The 23,026-nt window shown below is 52.0% G+C and overlaps 4 protein-coding genes across 6 annotated transcripts in view; 2 read left to right on the forward strand and 2 right to left on the reverse strand.

Moving 5' to 3' along the window:
• Positions 1-23,026, reverse strand: part of LOC136362080 (mas-related G-protein coupled receptor member H-like) — a 30,444-nt gene that overhangs the window by 6,079 nt on the left and 1,339 nt on the right. The window contains exons 1-2 of one of the 3 annotated variants that reach the window (XM_066320346.1): positions 10,844-11,094; positions 9,475-10,597 (exon numbers count right to left, since the gene is read on the reverse strand). In XM_066320346.1, coding sequence (XP_066176443.1) covers positions 9,567-10,487 — 921 coding nt within the window. In that variant the 5' untranslated portion in view covers positions 10,488-10,597; positions 10,844-11,094 and the 3' untranslated portion in view covers positions 9,475-9,566. The other 2 variants (XR_010743732.1, XM_066320347.1) reach the window with 2 other exon arrangements.
• On the reverse strand, positions 5,933-11,769 carry LOC136362071 (mas-related G-protein coupled receptor member A8-like). The gene is made up of 3 exons (XM_066320337.1): positions 11,669-11,769; positions 8,091-8,256; positions 5,933-7,844 (listed from the first exon to the last, which is right to left on the reverse strand). Exons 2-3 carry the CDS (start codon positions 8,185-8,187, stop codon positions 6,796-6,798), a joined length of 1,146 nt encoding a protein of 381 aa, XP_066176434.1. The 5' UTR covers positions 8,188-8,256; positions 11,669-11,769; the 3' UTR covers positions 5,933-6,795.
• LOC136363132 (mas-related G-protein coupled receptor member H-like) lies at positions 14,922-15,928 on the forward strand. The gene has a single exon (XM_066322219.1). It carries the CDS (start codon positions 14,922-14,924, stop codon positions 15,909-15,911), a length of 990 nt encoding a protein of 329 aa, XP_066178316.1. The 3' UTR covers positions 15,912-15,928.
• LOC136362069 (mas-related G-protein coupled receptor member E-like) lies at positions 18,247-20,829 on the forward strand. The gene is made up of 2 exons (XM_066320334.1): positions 18,247-18,519; positions 18,766-20,829. The coding sequence occupies exons 1-2, from the start codon at positions 18,351-18,353 to the stop codon at positions 19,785-19,787; spliced, it is 1,191 nt and encodes a 396-aa protein (XP_066176431.1). The 5' UTR covers positions 18,247-18,350; the 3' UTR covers positions 19,788-20,829.

Here is a 23,026-nt window from a genome sequence, read left to right on the forward strand (position 1 = left end):
ACAAACCAAGTAAGAGGCTCTAAGTCAGAAATAAAATTTAATGAGAAGAAAAGGAAAATAAAATAGAATAAAATAAAATAAATACAAAAAGAAAAACCAGTGACACAGTCAGAATACAACCTGATCAGGGTGATGGAAACAGTCCAGACGAGGTGGTCTTCCTGAAACAAGAATCTTGTAGAAAGGTCTGGTAGCTCCGGTCCTCTGGGAATCCAGTGGGTGAGGGCTGCTTCTACTGTCCCAAATCCCAGCTTATATCCAGGTGAGAATGCTTGGCTCTTCCCCGTGGACGGAGCATCTCACAATGGGATGATGAGTCATGGAAGAGGGCCTTGATGGCGCATTAAAGAGAGAGAACTCCCTCTGGGAGTCATGCACAAGGCATTGATGGGCCATTAACTGAAGATGGTGATAGAATACATCCTAAACTACAACCCAGGACAGACTGGAAACTTGGACTGATAAACTTCATCTTGTTAGACTCTGCCCATCCATCCAATTGATCCAGGTCTCTCTGGAGAGCCCTCCTACCTTGCAGCATGGTGACACATGCTCCCAGCTCAGTGTCATCTGTAAATTCACTAAGGAAAGATTCAATACCCTCATCCATGTCATCAGTAAAAATATTAAACAAAACTGGCCCCAGGACAGACCCCTGAGGTGTACAGACCACTGGTGACTGTCCCCAGCGGGATGCAGCACCATTCCCCACCACTCCCTGGGCCCAGCCATCCAGCCAGTTCCTAACCCAGCAGTGAGGGCTCCTGTCCAGGCCATGGGCTGCCAGCTTTTCCAGGGGTGTGCTCTGGGAGACACTGTCAAAGGCCTTGCTGAAGTCCAAACAGACAACATCCACAGCCCTGCCTGCATCCACCAGGCAGGTCACCTGGTTGTAAAAGGAGACCAGGTTGGTCAAACACGACCTACCCTCCTAAACCCGTGCTGGTCTGATGCCCTGGCCATCCTGTAAGTCCTGCATAATAGCTGTCAGTATAAACTGCTCCATTATCTTACCTGGTACTGAGGTCAGGCTAACTGGCCTATAATTACCAGGATCCTTCTTTCCACCCTTTGTATGAATGGGAATCACATTGGCCAGTTTCCAGTCATCTGGAACCTCACCAGTGAGCCAAGTTTGTTGGTAAATGATGGAGAGTGGCTTTGCAAGCTCATCTGCCAGCTCCCTCATCACCCTGGGGTGGATCCATCTGGGCCCAGAGATTTGGAGGCATTCAAACAGCTCAACACTTCTCTGGCTGCCTCCTCCTGGATATCAGGAGGACCACTCTGTTCCCTGACACTGTCCACCAAGGCAGCATGACAATTATCCTGAGGACAAGCCATCTTCCCACGAAAGACTGAAACAAAGAGGGCCTTAAGCACTTCTGCCTTCTCCTCCTCTGCAGTTACTAGGTTCCCTCCTGCATCCAATAGATAACAAAGGTTGGTCTCATCCTTCCTTTTACCATTAACAGATTTGTAAAAAGATTTTTTATTATCCTTGACAGAAGTTGCCAAATGAACCATAAACTGTCACCTTCCTCCCTGAGCTCAGCCACGAACAAAAGGAGATCATTCACTTGTTCACACGGCTTAAACCCTCCTCTCAGGATTGGCTCTGGACAGACACATCCTTCTTGGAGCATTCTACCCGGCTACATACACTGTCACTAACTGCAGCTTTGGATCGTGTACCAGCCATTACTAAGAAAAACCCAAAAAACAGCCAAGAGAACACAAAGTAAAAGAAAGGACCTTCAGCCCACCCGCTTGCCCTGCCTGGGCGAACCGCCCCGGGACTGCCGTGCCCTTACAGCCGCGCCCTGCCCCTGTGTGCCCGCTCCGGGCCGCGCTCCCCAAAGGCGGTTTAAATCAGCCCCGCCTGACGCTGGAGGGCAAAAACCTCTTCCTGTGCCTACACACGGGGAAGAGTGACCCACAGCACAGCAATTCTGAGAGGACTGTTTGCCCGTGGGAGGGACTCACGCTGGAACAGTTTTGTCAGGAGTGCTGCTCCTGAGATTAGAGCCACACTGGAGATGTCCATGGAGAAGTGTCTCCCCTGGGAGAGACCCCATGACACGGCAGAAAAGAACTGCTCTCCCTTAGAGAACAGAAGAAAATCTCAAATTATGAGCTGACCGAAGTCCCGTGGCCTGTCTCTCTGCGCTGTCAGTGGGAAGGAGGGAGGGGCTGGGGTGAAAAAAGTGTTTTGAAGTTTTATTTTACTTCTCATTACCACCCTCTGACTCTGTTAATAACAAATTTACTTAATACCATTAAATTTGAACCAATATTTTTTTAAGTCTTAGGGTGGTTTTTTTCCCAGTCCTCATCTCAAATCTTGAGCCCTTTGTTAATTCTTGTTTCCTCTGCTCAGCTGAGAGCAAGAGAAGGTGAGCAAAGGGCTTTGGTGGGTGCCTGGTGTTTGGCCAGTGTCAAACCACGACATGCTTGCAGCCAGGTTATCAGCATAGGAACTCACATTATTTACTGCCTGTACCCTTGAGGATGCAATAAAAGCAATTGAAAAATAGATTTTGGGGTTCTGAGGTCCCCTTTCCAGCCCTTCACCACAGCTCTTCCTCTTCCTCCTCAGTCTTAGGAATACTTGTGGTTGTTTTTACCTGATCTCACCCCTTTGCAAGCAGGGACAGGTTACCAGCCTGTCCACTAGACCAGGTTTCTTTCAATGCCATCCAGCCTGGCCTGGAACACGTCCAGGGATGGGGTGGATGACCATCTCTGGGAACCTGTAGTAGGGCCTCAACACCCCAGGAGAAAAGGATTTCCTCCCAATATTCCACCTAATCCTGTTCTCTGGCTGTGGAAAGCATTCCCCTTTTCCTGTCACTCCGTGCCCTTATCCAAAGTCCCTCTCTGCAGCCTCTGCAGCCTCTTCCTCACCTCTCCCGCCCCGAGCGCACAGGGCACAGCTCCGCAGTCTCCGTTCTCTCCCCTTTCGCCTGCCGCCTTTCCCATCGCTCCTCCTGTTACACGCGCAGCTTCACCGCTCGAGCTTCAGAGTTTCTCCGCGTCCTAGTTTGGTGACGCCGCGACTGTGTCCCCTCCTCCTTGTGTGACCAACCCTCTCATCTCCCGTCCTACCCAGCCGTCACCGTGACTGCTTCGCTCTCCTCCATGCCCCGACAGAGCCCCTGAGCCCCCCACAGCCCTCTCTGCGGCTCTAATCCTGCCCCACAGCCACACATGAGCTTTGTGAACTCAGTACAACCCAAAACAGCCCCGTCTGCAGCCCTCTTTCGTTTTTGTATTGCCTTCGCCACAGTTTCCTGCATTTAACCGGCTTTCTCAGCCTTTGTGCCCGCAGCTCCCTGCATCACCTCCGGTGCTGAAGCAGTTTGCAGAGTCCAGGCGCCTTTTGCTGGCTCCTACCCGCTGCTCTAACCCCGGCACACCCTCCCCGCTTCCTTCCCCGGCAGAGGAGAGGGAGTTTCCATTGTTAACAACATGGGCAGTTCTCAGACTTCCTCTAACCCTCGGCTCGGACAGCCCCAGTGCCCAGCCTGAAACCACAGCCCCAGTTCCCAGGCTGAAACCACAGCCCCAGTGCCCAGCCTGAAGCCACAGCCCCAGTGCCCAGGCTGAAACCACAGCCCCAGTGCCCAGGCTGAAACCACAGCCCCAGTGCCCAGCCTGAAGCCACAGCCCCAGTGCCCAGCCTGAAACCACAGCCCCAGTGCCCAGCCTGAAGTCACAGCCCCAGTGCCCAGGCTGAAGCCACAGCCCCAGTGCCCAGCCTGAAACCACAGCCCCAGTGCCCAGGCTGAAACCACAGCCCCAGTGCCCAGCCTGAAGCCACAGCCCCAGTGCCCAGGCTGAACTCACAGCCCCAGTGCCCAGGCTGAAACCACAGCCCCAGTGCCCAGCCTGAAGCCACAGCCCAGGGTCCTCAGGCCACAGTCACAGACACAGCCGATGCTCACAGCACAGATCCTGTCACTGCTCCTGGCTTAGGAATAAGCTCAAAGGGTCGGCCTGCCTTACCTAAATCTGCTCCCACAAATTTAACACAGAGTCCTGATTTGCCCCAATCCAAACCAGAGGCTTCCTCGGCTTCTGAAAAAGCAGGGAACCCTCCAGGAGACAATTCCAAGACTAATTCACCCAATCAGCTTAACTGATTGGTCTGATATCAAAGGAAATCCTAGACAAGATAAGGATTCTGATTCCTCAACTGAAAAATTCCTAGCCATGCCTGTAAGATATGGTAGATATAATTGAAATCCCCAATATGAGACCATGGCACATAATGGTATTAAAGAACTTAGATAAGCAGCAAAAGATAGTAGACTGACTTCTTCTTCTTTTAATAATGTGATGGAAATTACTTATAATTCTTATGAGCTTGTTCCAGCAGATTGTCGCAATGTGACCTTCCATGATTTTATCCAATTCACAGTCCATCCTGTGGGACCTGGAGTGGAGGAAGCTTCTCAACAGGTTAAATGAAGATTTTGTGGGCATTCCTTATGCTTGTGTTACCATAGCTCACCTAGGCAGAGATGCTCTGCATGATAAGCCTGAAGACCAGGCAGGTGAACTGCCTGGGGTTGTGCTTGAAGACACAAAGAACGCTGCTGGAAAAGCCTTGCTCACTGCTGAACGAGCAGGTGGTCACATGAATGCTCACTCCACAATGATGCAAAGCAAAACTGAGGCCTGTGGTGCCTTTCTAGATTGACTCACACAAGCTCTTGAAAGGCAGTGTCCAGATGAGCAGAGGCACCCATAAATCCTTAAAAGCCTTGCTTTTACCAATGCAAATGATGATTTTGAAATCTCATTTTAGTTTGCTAGTTATGCTGTGTATTTCTCTAATTAAGCTCTTTCATTTGTCCTTATACTTTCTATATGAATTGACCCACTGCTGTTTCTTAATCCTCAAGTACTTTTTAAGATTCCAGGATAAAATATCTGATCTTCATCGACAGCTTCCTCTGAGCTGCTATGCTTGTGATTTTTTCCAGTGAGCATGTCTATGTTGAAAGAAACTTCAGAGAAAATGAGATTCTGTATGGTTTGATTAATTTTTGTCCTGGATCTTATTTGCTTACTTCAGACAACTGTGTTCTAACAGTTTGCAGTGTTATAACTGTTTTATAGCTATTATTGTTGAGAGCCTTGTTTTGAAATATGTTAAGGGACATCCTTCTAGTTTGGAGCCTGGGTCTTGGCCACATTCTGACTCTACCAAGATGGGAGATTTACTGACAGACCCAGGTGATTTCTGCATCAAAACAATATTCCAATTCTCTTTACCCCTGTAATGAGACTGATGCTTCATTAAAAACTGAGAGCAGCTGTGACATATGGTCACACTTGCGGCTGCTGTTAGGAGTATGAAACGACGAAACAGGTCAGCAGGAGGTCAAGCAGGAAAGCTTCTACTTTATTTTTCTGACTCCATATATATACAAATTTACACACGGGCTAAGATTGGCTACACAGGTAGCCACCTCTTTGACCTCGTTGGTGAACATCACCATCAATCATCTTTCTCCTCCCAGAGAAGAATGTAAACATGAGATTATTTTCTAAAAACATACTTAGTTTATTTGAAGCTGCGTGAGAACAAAATGCTAACACTGAAAAGTAGGCAAATTTGAGGCAACAAACAACAACTCTGGCAGGCGTGTCCTGTTGGTGCCCTAAGCCCCAACACAGCATCCGAGCCTGCTGAGGGAGAGGCCAAACCAGGGCAGGGGAAGAGCTTCTGGAGGCACAAAACCACCAGCAAGGACATCAGTAACAACAGGTTTAATATTCAGCAGCAGCACACCAAAGTTGTGTGTTTGTGTGTGTGTTCAGGGGCATGTGACAAAAGGACAAAAGGACCCTCACAAAGTGAGGGAAGGATAAAAAGGAAAATGGCCTAAAAGCTTTACAGCACTCAAACTTAACTCAGTACTTCAGTTACACCTTAAATGTAGCAATTCAGCAGAGGAAACACATTTCACAGGGTTTCAGCTCATTTACGCCTCATGCTCCCTTACAGGCCTGAGTCCCTCAGGTGTCTCAGGTATCAAAGCCCTGAGAGAGCAGCATTTCTCCCACATTCCCACAGCAGATGCACACGTGTGCACACACACACACACACACACACACAGAGCCAGGGTCAGTGCAAGGTGCCTGTGAGCAATTCCCCTCGGAGGCAGGGCAATGCTCACTCCGGATCTGTTCCCATCTCCTCCCTGGGCCAAGGGCTGAGCCTGGAGCAGGGGGCTGGGGCCCGGAGCCGTCGGTGTTCGGGGATCCCTGAGGGCACACACGGGACAGATGCCAGCCCAGAGAGGCCCCGCTCCGAGGGAGGCTCTGCTCAGCCCTGCCGGGCCCAGGAGAGCTCCAAGGGGCTCCTTTGGGAGCGCTGTTGGCAGGGCCCCGAGCCATGGCCTTCAGCCACAGCAATGTTCCACCGCGGCCACACCTCCGGCCGGCAGCTGCCTTTGGGAGGCTGGGAACAGGGATGTTGTGCCGCTCAGGGCACTCAAATCATTCCCAAGGCTGCTGATCAAAGCCCAGAGGTCGCTGGGCAGCAGTTCCCGGGAGCAGAGGGTGTTTGTGATCAGAGCCAGAGGAGCTGAGCCCAGGGGCTGCTCCTCAAGGCTGAGCCTAAGGAGCCTTCCTTAGATCCCAGAGCGGCCTGGAAAGGGCCAGGGGATGCACCAGCACAGGGAGGGGACACTTCTGCTGTTCATTTCTCAGGTGACTTGAGGAATCCCTCAGCCACTGTCCCAGGGCCCCTCAGGAGTGCAGCAGGAGGAATCAACACACTCAGAGCACAGTGTCCGTGGCAGGATCATTGCTGTGGGCAGAGTTTTCCTCTGGCTCCTCCAAGAGCCTCTGGAGGGAGAGCCGCAGGGAGCCCAGGGAGCAGGGCCTCCAGCACCTCCCTGCCAAGAAGAGGATGAAGGGATTGATGGAGCTGTGGATGCAGTTGAGCATGAAAAAAACCTCGGAAGACATAACAGTGTAGCCCAGCTGCCGCAGGAAATTGGAGATGTTGAGTAGGAGAATGAGGAGCACAATGAAGAACATAACAATGCAGTGTCTATTGGATTTCAGCCTCTTGCAGCCCCTCATGGCATTAATGAAGTTCATTGTACTGGAAATGACCACGGGTGCTGCACAGAGGAGCACGATGGAGGTGTACATGGAGATGAGAGCTGCCTGACAGTGCTCCTGCTCGTGTGATGGGCACAGGTTTGTCATTGCAGAGATGACACTGAAGAGGGCAAAGAAGACCCAGAATTGGAAACTGCCCACAAACCACAACAGGCGCTCAGGAACTTTGCAGGGGCAACTGTAATAGAGGAGATCCTGTATCAGGAAGAAGTAAAAAAAAAATGCAGAATAGCTGTTCCACATCATCCAGAACAGCAACGTGTAGCTGGAGACCGCTGACAGCTGAAAAAGGAACTGCAAGTACAGCAGGGGCACGACAGAAGAGCAGGACATGTCCTCCACCAGGAACAGGAGGGTGGAGGGGACTGTGAAGAGCAGGAAGAGGAAGTCAGCAAAAGCCAGGTCAAAGATGTAACTGTTACAGAGGTCCAGGCTGAGGAGGCCGAGCACAGCCCCATTCCCAAGCAGCCCACAGAGGCTGATGAGCAGTGTCACACTGTGGATGGCCACGTTGGTGACATCTATCTCACACAGATCGTCCCCTTCAGTGGCTGAGGCAGGAGATGGGGACACAGTGGTGACCTCCATGGATGGACGCTGGGCAGGCAGTGGGATGTGGCCCCTGGCTGTGGTCAGAGTGGATGGGGAGTCAGTGCCTGGAGAATCCCGGGATGGACCATGCGGCTCCTCTGCAGCTCCTGCAGTGGGAAGGATTCAGTGGGGAGGAGTGAGATGTGCAGGGGAGGAGGGCAGTGGCAATGGTGGGGTGGGAGAGGGAGGTGGGAGGGTTGGGCTGTTCATCAGGGGCTGCAGAAGGGAAGCAGAGGGCAGAGGAGGGGGGAGCTGGGGAGGGCCCTGCGGTCACCGGGAGAGGGTGGCAGGAGCAGAGCAGCTGCTGGAGGAGAGGGAGGTGGGGTGGGGAGGAGGGAAAACATTGCACTGACCTGTTCCCAGTGGGGCAGCAGCAGGCAAAGGGGATCTGTGCCAGTTAGTGGCAGTCTTGCTCCTTTGGGATCCATATCCTAAAGTGGCTCCTCCCATGTCAGTAACATGAAGGAGAAAGTGCCCAGATCACCAGAAGCTCCCCACTCCCATCCCTCTGTCTTCTCTCTGTGCCCCATCCTGGTGCAGTTTCCAAAGACTCGGTGTGGTCATGGGGCAGTCAGAGTTCCAGAGCCTCAGGGTTATTGAGCTTGAATTTTTTTTTTTCCCCTACAACTCAAGTAGTATTTTTCTTTGTAGGTGAGAAATGACTCCTCAATACTTAAAATTTTAAAAAGTTTATTAAATTACAACCAGGAACAAAACAAGCTCCAGAGGCACGGCCAGACACAACCTGCCCACAACCAAGAGGTTCCATGGAACCAGAGGATGGCCCCATTCTGCAGAAGAGCAGCATAACCCCCTAATCCTGTAGAATTCAATGGTCAAACAGAAGACATAAATGCAAACTTAATTTAGGAGTTGGTACAAAAGGACAAAGATGGATTTTGGCTGAAGCTGCTGTGCAGAGTCACGGTTCAGCTCCTCCTGAGGGTGGCCAGGCTGAGGATGGAGGTGCTCCAGGGCTTCCTTGGACTTTGATGCTGGGGAACCAGAGGATAGTCCCATTCTACAGAACATCAGCATAACCCCCTAATTCCTGTGAAATTCAATGGTCCAAGCATCTGGTAATGTGAATTTCCATATTCCATATTCCATATTCCATATTCCATATTCTTTTTAGTCACAAGCACAAGGGTTCAGTGGAGTTCCCCTTCGACGCTTCACTTTACTCAGAACGATTTCATTCTGGAATGAAAGAATGTGACAAATTCCCATGGAAAGAATAAGGGAATGTTGCTGTCCCTCCCCAGCTCTGCAGCCCTACCTGGTGTCTGCTCCCATCAGCTGGGAATGCAGGGCCGGCTCTGCCAGACAGAAGGGGAAGGATGCTCTGTGTAATCCCAGCCCTCTCCTGCCATCGAGAGGCACCAGCCCCGCAGGGATTTGGGAAGTCACAGCCATCCTGTGCTGGGTGTGTCCCCAGGGCTTAGCGTGCCACATCCTTTGCAGACAAGACATGCCTCAAAACACCATGAAACTCATCTGAGTAGCCGAAGGAGATGGAGTTCATTCCCTGGGGCTGAGGCAATGAGGGTCATTCCATGGGGAATTGAGCTGGGGAACAGAACTGAGCCCAGCTGCTCTGCCTGGAGCCATGTGGGTCCAGGAGGGAGGAGGAAAGCCATGCTCCAATGTGCTCCCTGCAGGGCACCCCTCAAAAATCACCCAAGGCACTGCCCCTGCTCCCTTCTCCTGCAGGAATACACCACCACAGGGAGGGGATCCTGTGGATATTCATTAATCAGGTGGCTCAAGGAAACCCTCAGCCACTCTCCTGAGCTCCTTCAGCAGAGCAGTGGAAGGGATCACCAGGCTCAGACCCCTGTGTCCATGGGGGCATCATTGCTGCTGTCCATTTTTTCTTTCTGCTCATCAAAGACCCTCAGGAGGGAGCTCCGGAGGGACCCCAGGGAGCAGGGCCTCGGGAACCCTCCTGCCAGGAAGTAGATGAAGGGTTTGATGGAGCTGTGGATGCAGTTGATCAGGAATAAAACCTCAGAAGACATAATGCTGTAGCCAAGCTGCTGCAGGAAATTGCAGAGGCTGAGAAGGAGAATGAAGAGCACAATGAGGAACACAACCATGTTGCGCCTCTCGGGTTGGTGCTTCTTGGAGCCCCTCTTGGCCTTAATGAAGTCGATTGTGTGAAAAATGACCACGGGTGCAGCGAAGAGAAGCAGGATGATGGCATACACTGAGATGAGAGCTACCTGGCAGTGCTCCTGCTGGTGTGATGGGCACAGGTTTGTCACTGCAGGAATGACAGTGAAGAGAGCAAAGAAGGCCCAGAATTGGACACTTTCAACCAACCACAACAGGCGCTCGGGAAGTTCGCAGCGGCAGCAGAACATGCAGAGCGTCTCCATATAATAAATATCGCTGGTGTACATCAGCCTGAACAGTGCCCAGTAATAGGACACCACAGACAGCTGCAAAAGGAAACTCACATACAGCAGGGGCATAATAGGAGAGCAGGACACGTCCTCCACCAGGAACAGGAGGGTGGAGGGGACTGTGAAGAGCAGGAAGAGGAAGTCAGCAAAAGCCAGGTCAAAGATGCCAATGTTAGGGACTTTCAGGCTGAGGAGGCAGAGCACAGCCCCATTCCCAACCAGCCCACAGAGGCTGATGAGCAGTGACACACTGTGTATGGCCACGTTGGTGACATCTATCTCACACAGATCGTCCCCTTCAGTGGCTGAGGCAGGAGATGGGGACACAGTGGTGACCTCCATGGATGGACGCTGGGCAGGCAGTGGGATGTGGCCCCTGGCTGTGGTCAGAGTGGATGGGGAGTCAGTGCCTGGAGAATCCCGGGATGGACCATGCGGCTCCTCTGCAGCTCCTGCAGTGGGAAGGATTCAGTGGGGAGGAGTGAGATGTGCAGGGGAGGAGGGCAGTGGCAATGGTGGGGTGGGAGAGGGAGGTGGGAGGGTTGGGCTGTTCATCAGGGGCTGCAGAAGGGAAGCAGAGGGCAGAGGAGGGGGGAGCTGGGGAGGGCCCTGCGGTCACCGGGAGAGGGTGGCAGGAGCAGAGCAGCTGCTGGAGGAGAGGGAGGTGGGGTGGGGAGGAGGGAAAACATTGCACTGACCTGTTCCCAGTGGGGCAGCAGCAGGCAAAGGGGGTCTCTGCAGATCAGTGGTGCTTTCTGGTACCACGTGCTCCTTTGGGATCCATATCCTAAATCGGCTTCACCCATGTCAGTAACATGAAGGTAAATGTACCCACATCACCAGGAGCTCCCCACTCCTGTGTCAATGGCTCCTCCCGTGCCCTGTCCTGGTGTTATTTCCCAATACTCAGTGTGGTCATGGGGCAGTCGGAGTTCCACAGCCTCGAGGTTATTGACCTTGATTTATTTTTTAATTTTTTTTGTTAATTATTTATTCATGTATTTCTTTTTTTTTTTTTTTCCTTACAAATCAAGTGGTCTTTTTCTTTGCTTTGAGACGCAATGCCTCATTTCTTGAAATTTTACACAGTTTATTAAACTACAACCAAGGAAAAAACCAGGGTCCAGAGGTCCAGCCAGACTCACCCCGCCCACCACAGTAACTAGCCTTAGATACCCTCGGTAAGCCAACCCCACATCCATACACATCCCACTCTTCTGACACAGCTCCTCCTTCATCCGGCCTCCTCGGAGTTTGTGCACTCCTCCTGCCTTTGACTCCCCGCAGTGGTCCCAGGTCAGCAATACAGCTTTCAGCATATACACAATACTGATATGAGAAACACTCTAAACATGAAAAAGACCTTCTTTTCACATTATAACACACATAAGATTCGTTCAACACTTGCAAGAGCCACTCACCATATTGCCTGTTTATAATATTTGTGAGTGGCTTCTCATTTCCCCTAATTAGAAACACTCATCCCCAGGACAGTGTTCCATTCTTCAAATTCCTCCCCTCACCTGACAGGGTTCTACCATTCCTCATTTCTCTTCCCTGAGGGGCCATTGTCCCTGCAGCAGCAGAGGGCTGCTGGTGGCACTGGTGGCACTGCAATGCTGGCAGTGCTGGCAGTGCTGCCTGTCAGAAACAACTCCCATTCTGAGAAGAGCTCCAGAATCGTTACCAAAACCTGCCCTGGGCTCATGGGAGCACCCCTGGGCCATGGGCTCCCATTTCTCTCATTGCACTGCAGGCTCCCACAGCCCAAGGCAAGGACAGCAATCAGCTGCTTGCAGCCAGACTGTCAGCACTTAGAGCCCACCCCAATTCCTGCCAATGCCCTTGAGGATGCAATCCCAGCTATTAGAGACCAGGCTGCTGTGAACCCCCTTCCAGCCCTTCACCAGAGCTCCTCCTCCTCCTCCTCAGCCCTGGGAGCACTTGTGGTTGTTTTCACCTGATCCCATACTGTCCCTTTGCCAGCAGGGACACCTTCCACTGTGCCAGGCTGCTCCAAACCCCATCCAGCCTGGCCTTGGACACTTCCAGGGATGGGGCAGCCACAGCTTCTCTGGGCAACCTGTGCCAGGGCCTCCCCTCCCTCACAGGGAAGGATTTCTTCCCAACATCCCATCTGAACCCACTCTCTCTCAGTGGGAAGCCATTTCCCCTTGTCCTGTCACTCCGTGCCCTTGTCCAAAGTCCCTCTCCACCTCTCCTGGAGCCCCCTCAGAGAATGGATCATGAAGTGTTTGTCCTTGAAAGGATTGGCCTGGTGAAGGGATGTCAGATTCCATAGCTGGGGACACAAACACGGTGTCAGCAGGGAAGAGAGGTGACAGTTCTGGTCCCAGGGCCACCACACACTCCTGTTTCCAGCAGGAGCATCCCAGATCCCTGAGGAATGTCATCCTCGATGGGAATCATCTCACTCCAGCTTTCTAGGAATTCCTTGACATTCACTGTAGGCTGCTGTCTGACTTCCAGGAGAGTGTAGAAGATGACTCAGATGAAACCTCTAACTTTCTAAGGGTTGTCGCCAAGAGAGCAGCATTGATTTGGCTCTTAGAAGAAATGACACTGCTGGAATCCTAAATAATCCCTCTGCTCTGTGCCTGTGCTCCAGCTCACACACAGAATTTATTATTCCGTGAATCCTCTTGGAAACTGTGTGGTGAAGGTGCAGTATGCCTGAAATTGTGGTATATAAGTGGCAAAGTTAAATTTGAAACAGCAATCATGGGTTTTGTCCTGCAGGGTCCTTCAAATCTACCTGTGGAAAGACAGAGGGCAATTTGAGCCCATTCGAAGACAAGATTTCAGGAGTGGGGTTGCTGAGAGGACGCTGACATGGAGACAAATGAGGACCTCTTGGAACTGCCAACGTGTGGCTCATTCCCACCATTGCAGGCACCAGCCCTTGGAAGAGCTCCAGTACGACACAGGTACCTGCCCTCCTCACAGACAGGCCAGGGGTTTTACAATGGGAAAAACTAAGGAAATGAGCCATTTTTTGCCCTGTTCAGCATGGACAAGCTCTGGAGCAAACCCCAGATGTTGTTTGTTCAGCAAAATCAGTGGCCAGAGTTACCTCCCTGAAAAGAAACAACAGGAATAAATCCAAATCCAAATCTGATTTAGGGGGTCATAACAACATGGTCACAGCCTCTCAGTCTCCCCACATCAGTGACAGCTTCCCCTCACATGTCCCAGGGACAGTGATCTTGTCAGGAGGTGGTGGCCACCTCAACCCTCTTCCTCTGCTACTCTCCATGCAAGGGACTTCTGGCTTTCACTGCTTGTGCCAGGTGGTCCATCCATCCCAGAAGGGGATATAAATCATTCCCAGGGATGGAGCATGGCAGAGGGGTGAGAGAGATGAGCCAGAGGCTTTCAGGAGTGAGAAATCACTAATGTGCAGACATACAACAGCACAAGTTGCTCAGTGCCTCTAGTGACATGTAACTCGTGCTCAAAGTCTTCTTCCAACTTTCCTCTGGGAGAAACTTCCAGGAGTTGCACCTTTCTCCATCTCCCTCTCCTAGATGGATGCTGAGCCTAAGTTCTCTCCTTATTTCAAGTCTTCCTCTAGATCCAAATCCTGAAGCTCTTGGCTGGACATCCAGGCTGGAGAGCACATGGACCTTGTGCATTACCATATCCGTATCCCGTCCTGGCGATGACAAGCACAGGATACAACTCCAGAAGAGATGGAAAACACATGCAAGAGCATGGAAAATAAGCAGTAAAATGCCAGTCCCCGTGCTGTGAAAGGCTGAGGTCGTGTGGCAGGAACTGCTGGGAGATAAGAGCGCTTTGGCAGCACCATGTACCCCACAGACCTCATCTCTGAGGAGACACATGCCCACCAGGGGTGATTAGGCTGATGATTGAGTTTAGACAGGATGGGATTAGAGGCTGTGGGCAAAGCCCTCGTGCAATCGTGTGTCTGGGCACTGGTGATTTCCCACAGCAAGTGGACACAAGGACAATGCTCATCCCCATGGCTACTGCTCAGGGCTTTGTTGTCCTCCAGTGAGGTCTGGAATTTCTGAGGGGTTCAGATAACTCTGTAATAGCCTAATGGATCATACTGGAGTACCCCTTCCATGGATCTGCCCTCAGCAGAGGAGGGTTTGCACAGGATTCTCAGCAACTGAAAGGGCATAATATTACCTGTGCTGTCCTCCCATTTTTGTTCTCTTAGATCCAGTAAATGATGTTTAAGATTCTAAAGACGGGTTGCCTGCATTAATGGGATCATAACAGATTAGCAGCTTCTCATGAAGAACTGGGAGGAGGAGAGGAAGCAAGTGACATGGCCACCACCTCCTGACAAGATCTCTGTCCCTGGGACATGTGAGGGGAAGCTGTCACTGATGTGGGGAGACTGTGAGAGGAGGCTGTGACCACGGGATGTGATCTCTGGGCAAGGGCTGCAGCCAGGCACGAGGGCTGAGGCTGAAGCACAGCCAGTGGTTCCAGCAGCCATGCCCAAGCCCTTTCTCCTGGTGCTGCTGTGACAGCGTTGCTCCTGCTGGAGGTAGGAGTCCAGGGATGGACTGGTGGGAGATGCCTCCTGTCCAGGGTCAGGGCTGGAGGGGTGGGAGCCTGTCCTGGGCACTGCAGGGGTGGGGGTTCTTCCTGGGGCTGTGTGGACAGATGAGAAGTGCTGGGAATGGCGAGGTCCCTCATTTCCCTCTGGTTCCCCGTCTCTCCCTAGGAGGTGGTGGGAAAGGCAGAAGGCAGCTGCCGGGAGCAGGACCTTTCACCATGGAGGAGAACAGCACGACAAACTTCACCACGAACTATACACTTTATGGATCTCTGGACTGGGAGGAATTTATCACAGATCATTGCTCGAGCATTCCCAACAGCCTGATTGCCTTTGCAGGAGTGTGCCTGGGGATTTCACTCTGTGGGCTGGCGGGGAATGGGGTGGTCATGTGGTTCCTGGGCTTCCACACAAAGCAGAGCCCTTTCACTGTCTACATCCTAAATCTGGCTGTTGCTGACTTCTCCCTGCTCCTCCTGCTTCTCCTGCTTCTGTTGGCTTTTCTGACCTTGGCAGCATTTTGCACGTCTTTGCTGCCTTTCATTCATCACTACCGGCACTTGGTGTTTGTCCTTGGGTTCCCGTGCCACCTGTTTGACCTGAGCAGCCTGGGGCTGCTGGCAGCCCTCAGCGTGGAGCGCTGCGTCTCCGTCCTCTGCCCCATCTGGTACCGCTGCCACCGCCCCCGGCACCTCTCGGGCCTTGTCAGCGGGGCCCTCTGGGCCCTCGCAGGGGTCCTGGTGTCCTCCCTCTACGTCACCTACACCTACACCGAGGGCTCTGAGGCCATCCTTGCAGGTGTAGCCCTCGCCGTTGCTGTGGCTTTTTCCCTGATGATGTTGGTTTCCAACCTGTTCCTGTTCCTCAAGCTGCGCTGTGGCTCCCGGAGGCGGCAGCCGGGGAAGCTCTTTGTGGCCATCCTGCTCCACGTGCTGCTGTTCTTTGCCTTTGGCATCCCTTTCTGCGTGGAGGTTTTCCTCCATCTCCCTGATTCCGGTGATTTATTCCCAGAAGATCCCTCCTTGTTGCTGGCATTGCTGAACTGCACCCTCAACCCGGTGATTTACGTGCTGGTGGGGAGCTGCCGGCGGCGCCGCTTCCAGCGCTCTGTCAGAGTGGCTCTGCAGAGAGTGTTTGAGGAGAAGGCTGGGGCTGGCGAGGGGAGCCACAGCCCTGGGGACACTGTGGTGGAGGTGACAGCTCTGTGAGGCACTTCTGGACATGTGGCACCACAGAGACAGCCAGGAGTACGGGAGCACATGGCACTGAGCTCAGTCCTGTTCCTGTATTCCCCATGGAATGGCCTTGGCCCTATGGAATAAACTGATCTAATGATCTTTTTCATGTTGTTATGACCCCCTAAATCAGATTTGGATTTGGATTTATTCCTGTTGTTTCTTTTCAGGGAGGTAACTCTGGCCACTGATTTTGCTGAACAAACAGCATCTGTGGTTTGCTCCAGAGCTTGTCCATGCTGAACAGTGCAAAAAAATGGCTCATTTTATTGGTTTTTCCCATTGTAAAACCCCTGGCCTGTCTGTGAGGAGGGCAGGTACCTGTGTCGTACTGGAGCTCTTCCAAGGGCTGGTGCCTGCAATGGTGGGAATGAGCCACACATTGGCAGTTCCAAGAGGTCCTTGTTTGTCTCCATGTCAGCGTCCTCTCAGCAACCCCACTCCTGAAATCTTGTCTTCGAATGGGCTCAAATTGCCCTCTGTCTTTCCACAGGTAGATTTGAAGGACCCTGCAGGACAAAACCTATGATTTCTGTTTCAAATTTAACTTTGCCACTTATATACAACAATTTCAGGCATACTGCACCTTCACCACACAGTTTCCAAGAGGATTCACGGAATAATAAATTCTGTGTGTGAGCTTTAGCACAGGCACAGAGCAGAGGGATTATTTAGGATTCCAGCCGTGTCATTTCTTCTGAGAAGAGGCAAATCAATGCTGTTCTCTTGGCTACAACCCTTAGAAAGTTAGAGGTTTCATCTGAGTCATCTTCTACACTCCCTTGGGAGTCAGACAGCAGCCTACAGTGAATGTCAAGGAATTCCTAGAAAGCTGGAGTGAGATGATTCCCATCGAGGATGACATTCCTCAGGGACCTGGGATGCTCCTGCTGGAAACAGGAGTGTGTGGTGGCCCTGGGACCAGAACTGTCACCTCTCTTCCCTGCTGACACCATGTTTGTGTCCCCAGCTATGGAATCTGACATCCCCTCACCAGGCCAATCCTTTCAAGGACAAACACTTCATGATCCATTCTCTGAGGGGGCTCCAGGAGAGGTGGAGAGGGGCTTTGGACAAGGGCACGGAGTGACAGGACAAGGGGAAATGGCTTCCCACTGAGAGAGAGTGGGTTCAGATGGGATGTTGGGAAGAAATCCTTCCCTCTGGGGGTGGGGAGGCCCTGGCACAGGTTGCCCAGAGAAGCTGTGGCTGCCCCATCCCTGGAAGTGTCCAAGGCCAGGCTGGATGGGGTTTGGAGCAGCCTGGCACAGTGGAAGGTGTCCCTGCTGGCAAAGGGACAGTATGGGATCAGGTGAAAACAACCACAAGTGCTCCCAGGGCTGAGGAGGAGGAGGAGGAGCTCTGGTGAAGGGCTGGAAGGGGGTTCACAGCAGCCTGGTCTCTAATAGCTGGGATTGCATCCTCAAGGGCATTGGCAGGAATTGGGGTGGGCTCTAAGTGCTGACAGTCTGGCTGCAAGCAGCTGATGGCTGTCCTTGCCTTGGGCTGTGGGAGCCTGCAGTGCAATGAGAGAAATGGGAGCCCATGGCCCAGGGGTGCTCCCATGAGCCCAGGGCAGGTTTTGGCAACGATTCTGGAGCTCTTCCCAGAATGGGAGTTGTTTCTGACAGGCAGCACTGCCAGCACTGCCAGCATTGCAGTGCCACCAGTGCCACCAGCAGCCCTCTGCTGCTGCAGGGACAATGGCCCCTCAGGGAAGTTAATCAGGGAATGACAGAAGCCTGTCAGGTTAGGAAAGCAAGTTGAGAAATGGGACACTGTCCTGGGAAGAGTGTTTCTAAGTAGGTGGAAATGAGGAGGCATTCACAAAAGATTATAATTCCTGGTTTAACAAAATGTTATAATATAATGTTTATAACAAAATATTATAATTTCCTCTCGCAAATTTTTAACAAATATGTGTGTTATAATGTTAAAGGAAGCTCTGTGAAGGTTTGGAGTGTTTCAAATAGGAGTATTGTGTTAATGCTGAAAGCTGTAATGCTGATCTGGGACCATTGCAGGGAGTCAAAGGCAGGAGGAGTGCACAAGCTCCTGGAAGGTGGGGACAAAGGAGGAGCTGTGTCACAAGAGTGGGATGTGTATGGATGTGGGGTTGGCTTACCGAGGGTATCTAAGGCTTGTTACTCTTGGGGCCAGGATAAGTCTGGCCATGCCTCTGGACCTTGTTTTGTTCGTGTTGTAGTTTAATAAAGTTTTTAGAATTTTAAGAAGTATGGCATTGTTTGTAACAACCAAGAAACACACCACTTGATTTGTAGGGGAAGAATCAGGCTCAATAACTCCAAGGCTGTGGAACTTTGATGGAGCCAAAGTTGAAAGGCCAATTCCGAAGGCTCCATGACTGCACCAAGTCTTTGCAAATGACACCAGGACAGGGAGGAGTGGAGCATGCCAGATGGGATTGGGGAGTGGCTGGTGATCTTTGCACTTTCTCCTTCATGTTACTCACCTGGGAGGAGCCACTTTAGGATATGGATCCCAAAGGAGCACGAGGTACCAGGAAGCGCCGCTGATCTGCACAGACCCCCTTTGCCTGCTGCTGCCCCACTGGGAACAGGTCAGTGCAATGTTTTCCCTCCTCCCCACCCCACCTCCCTCTCCTCCAGCAGCTGCTCTGCTCCTGCCACCCTCTCCCGGTGACCGCAGGGCCCTCCCCAGCTCCCCTCTCCTCTGCCCTCTGCTTCCCTTCTGCAGCCCCTGATGAACAGCCCAACCCTCCCACCTCCCTCTCCCACCCCACCATTGCCACTGCCCTCCTCCCCTGCACATCTCACTCCTCCCCACTGAATCCTTCCCACTGCAGGAGCTGCAGAGGAGCCGCATGGTCCATCCCGGGATTCTCCAGGCACTGACTCCCCATCCACTCTGACCACAGCCAGGGGCCACATCCCACTGCCTGCCCAGCGTCCATCCATGGAGGTCACCACTGTGTCCCCATCTCCTGCCTCAGCCACTGAAGGGGACGATCTGTGTGAGATAGATGTCACCAACGTGGCCATACACAGTGTGACACTGCTCATCAGCCTCTGTGGGCTGCTTGGGAATGGGGCTGTCCTCGGCCTCCTCAGGCTGAAAGTCCCTAACATTGGCATCTTTGACCTGGCTTTTGCCGACTTCCTCTTCCTGCTCTTCACAGTCCCCTCCACCCTCCTGTTCCTGGTGGAGGACGTGTTCTGCTCTCCTATCATGCCCCTGCTGTACCCACATTTCCTTTTCCAGTTCTCAGTCGTCTCCTACTACTGGGCACTGTTCCAGCTGACACGCAGCACAAGTGAAGTGACTATGTTCAAGCTCTGCTGCTGCTGCAAACTCCCTCTGCGCCTGATGTGGTTGATGTTCAGCATCCGATTCTGGTCCTTCTTTGCTCACTTCACTCTCATTCCTGCAGTGACAAACCTGTGCCCATCACACCAGCAGGAGGACTGCAGGGCAGCTCTCATCCCGGTGTATGCCATCATCCTGCTTCTCTTTGCTGCACCCGTGGTAATTTCCAGCACAATTGACTTCGTTAAGGCCAAGAGGGGCTCCAAGAAGCACCAACCCAAGAGGCGTGACATTGTTGTCTTCCTCACTGTACTCTTCATTCTCCTTATCGGCCTCTGCAATTTCCTGCAGGACCTCGGAATCATCGTTGTGTCTTCCCAGGTTTTGTTCCTGCTCAACTGCATCCAGAGCAGCATGAAACCCTTCATCTACTTCCTGGCAGGAGGGTTCCCGAGGCCCTGCTCCCTGGGGTCCCTCCGGAGCTCCCTCCAGAGGGTCTTTGATGAGCAGAAAGGAAAAGCTGCCCGCATCAAAAATGCCCCCATGGACACAGGGGTCTGAGTCTGGTGATCCCTTCCCCTGCTCTGCTGAAGGAGCCCAGGACAGTGGCTGAGGGTTTCCTTGAGCCACCTGATTATTGAATATCCACAGGATCCCCTCCCTGTGGTGGTGTATTCCTGCAGGAGAAGGGAGCAGGGGCAGTGCCTTGGGTGATTTTTGAGGGATACCCTGCAGGGAGCACATTGGAGCATGGCTTTCCTCCTCCCTCCTGGACCCACATGGCTCCAGGCAGAGCAGCTGGGCTCAGTTCTGTTCCCCAGCTCAATTCCCCATGGAATGACCCTCATTGCCTCAGCCCCAGGGAATGAACTCCATCTCCTTTGGCTTCTCAGATGAGTTTCATGGTTTTTTGAGGAATCTCTTGCCTGCAAAGAGAGTGACACGCTAAGCCCTGAGGACACACTCAGCACAGGATGGCTGTGACTTCCCAAATCCCTGCGGGGCTGGTCCCTTTTGATGGCAGGAGAGGGGCTGGGATTACAGGGAGCATCCTTCCCCTTCTGTCTGGCAGAGCCGGCCCTGCATTCCCTGCTGATGGGAGCAGACACCAGGTAGGGCTGCAGAGCTGGGGAGGGACAGCAACATTCCCTTATTCTTTCAGTGGGAATTTGTCACATTCTTTCATTGCAGAATGAAATCATTCTGAGTAAAGTGCAGGGTCGATGATGAACTCCACTGAACCCTTGTGCCTGTGATGAAAAAGGATATGGAATATAGAAATTCACATCACCAGATGCTTGGACCGTTGAACTTCACAGGAATTAGGGGGTTATGATGCTGTTCTGTAGATTGAGGCCATCCTCTGGTTCTCATCAAAGTCCTAGGAAGCCCTGAAGCACCTCCATCCTTAACCTGGCCACCTTCAGGAGGAGCTGAAGAGCGACTCTGCACAGCAGCTTCAGCCAAATTCCATCTTGTAGTCATCTTTGTCTTTTTATAACTACCTGTAAATTAAGTTTGCATTTATGTCTCTTTTTTGTGTCCTATGTGGTGACTCTGAATTCAAAATTTGTTGAATCAATGATGTCCGGGCTTTGCTACAGATCCTGTTCCTGGTGAACAAAGTCAACAAATGTCTCATTTCTCACTTCCCACAAAATTTAGAGCTTTTAATACTCTATGGACGTCTCTTAACTGAAAAAAAAAAAAAAAAAAAAAAAAAAGGCATGACCAGGTGGTACCCCAATGAGGGGACACTGATTACATTGAAGAAGAGTCTGACCTTGTTTCCTCTCACAGCCCGGAGAACTTCCCCACAGTGGACTCACCTCACCTCACACACACCAGCTGCTGTCCGTGGCTCAGGATCACAAGAGGTTCCCTGGAATGGTCCCTTGGGAAAGGGGAGCAAAGCCCACGGGCTGAGCCCCAGCAGCGTCCGCAGCGGGGTCTGTCCCAGCACCTGCCACAAGCCCTGTTCTCCCTGCTGGCTCCTGTTCTCCAGGGCTCTCCCAAACAGGGAACGGTTTCACATCCTCTGATGGGATCAGGGCTCTGCTTCTAATCTCATTCTGCTCTTGGCTTTCTCCAGGATAGGGGGGACAGGAGAGAGCCTCAGCAAGGAGACCTGTGGGAAAAGCAGATTTTCTCCATCTCAGCTTCCTCTGTTGTTGCTTTAAAAGCAACCCTAATCCCAAAATCTTGTCTGTTGAACTGCCTGAACTTGCCCCCTCTCTTCCCTGGGCTGGAGTCTTTGGACCCTGCACTGCAAATTTTCTGCTAAACTTTGATTTCTGCTTCAAATATAATTTTGCCACTTGGATACCACAGTTTCAGTGCTACTTCACCTTCACCACACAGTTTTCAAGAGGATTCATGGAATCATAAATTCTACATGTGAGATGGAGCACAGGCACAGAGCAGAGGGATGATTTAGGATTCCAGCAGTGACAATTCTTCTAAGAAGAGCCAAATCAATGCTCTCTTGGCGACAACTCTTAGAAAGTTAGAGGTTTCATCTAAGTCATCTTCTACACTCTCCTGGGAGTCAGACAGCAGCCTACAGTGAATGTCAAGCAATTCCTAGAAAGCTGAAGTGAAATGATTCCTACCCAGGCTGACATTCCTCAGGGACCTGGGATGCTCCTGCTGGAAACAGGAGTGTGTGGTGGCCCTGGGACCAGAACTGTCACCTCTCTTCCCTGCTGACACCGTGTTTGTGTCCCCAGCTATGGAATCTGACATCCCTTCACCAGGTCAGTCCATTCAAGGGCAAACACTTCATGATCCATTCTCTGAGGGGGCTCCAGGAGAGGTGGAGAGGGACTTTGGACAAGGGCACGGAGTGACAGGACAAGGGGAAATGGCTTCCCACTGAGAGAGAGTGGGTTCAGATGGGATGTTGGGAAGAAATCCTTCCCTCTGAGGGTGGGGAGGCCCTGGCACAGGTTGCCCAGAGAAGCTGTGGCTGCCCCATCCCTGGAAGTGTCCAAGGCCAGGCTGGATGGGGTTTGGAGCAGCCTGGCACAGTGGAAGGTGTCCCTGCTGGCAAAGGGACAGTATGGGATCAGGTGAAAACAACCACAAGTGCTCCCAGGGCTGAGGAGGAGGAGGAGGAGCTCTGGTGAAGGGCTGGAAGGGGGTTCACAGCAGCCTGGTCTCTAATAGCTGGGATTGCATCCTCAAGGGCATTGGCAGGAATTGGGGTGGGCTCTAAGTGCTGACAGTCTGGCTGCAAGCAGCTGATGGCTGTCCTTGCCTTGGGCTGTGGGAGCCTGCAGTGCAATGAGAGAAATGGGAGCCCATGGCCCAGGGGTGCTCCCATGAGCCCAGGGCAGGTTTTGGTAACGATTCTGGAGCTCTTCCCAGAATGGGAGTTGTTTCTGACAGGCAGCACTGCCAGCACTGCCAGCATTGCAGTGCCACCAGTGCCACCAGCAGCCCTCTGCTGCTGGAGGGACAATGGCCCCTCAGGGAAGAGAAATGAGGAATGGTAGAATCCTGTCAAGTGAGGGGAGGAACTTGAAGAATGGGACACTGTCCTGAGGAGTATTTCTAATTAGGGAGAAATGAGGATCTGAAATATGGAGTTAGAAACTAGAGGATATTAATCATAGAAATTAGAAGAGTACTGATTAAATGATAGGCATTCAGATGGTGTGTGTTGCTACTCTTTGAAGGAAGAGACAGGGCTGTGTGCAAGAACAGCAAGGAGGAATGCAAAGATGCCTGATAAGAGGGGGATGCTTACCTGAACAAAAGACAAGAATACAAGATTACCAGGGACACTGAGATAGTGA

This window comes from Sylvia atricapilla, chromosome 6 (genome assembly GCF_009819655.1).
Source record: "Sylvia atricapilla isolate bSylAtr1 chromosome 6, bSylAtr1.pri, whole genome shotgun sequence".
Taxonomy (NCBI): Eukaryota; Metazoa; Chordata; class Aves; order Passeriformes; family Sylviidae; genus Sylvia; species Sylvia atricapilla.

Coding starts and splice junctions, on each gene's coding strand:
- LOC136362069 (XM_066320334.1), top strand. CDS start 18,351: ATGCCAGATGGGATTGGGGAGTGGCTGGTGATCTTTGCACTTTCTCCT. Junction 18,520..18,765: donor TGCTGCCCCACTGGGAACAG/GTCAGTGCAATG, acceptor TTCCCACTGCAG/GAGCTGCAGAGGAGCCGCAT.
- LOC136363132 (XM_066322219.1), top strand. CDS start 14,922: ATGGAGGAGAACAGCACGACAAACTTCACCACGAACTATACACTTTAT.
- LOC136362071 (XM_066320337.1), bottom strand. CDS start 8,187: ATGGGAGGAGCCACTTTAGGATATGGATCCCAAAGGAGCAAGACTGCC. Junction 7,845..8,090: donor TGCTGCCCCACTGGGAACAG/GTCAGTGCAATG, acceptor TTCCCACTGCAG/GAGCTGCAGAGGAGCCGCAT.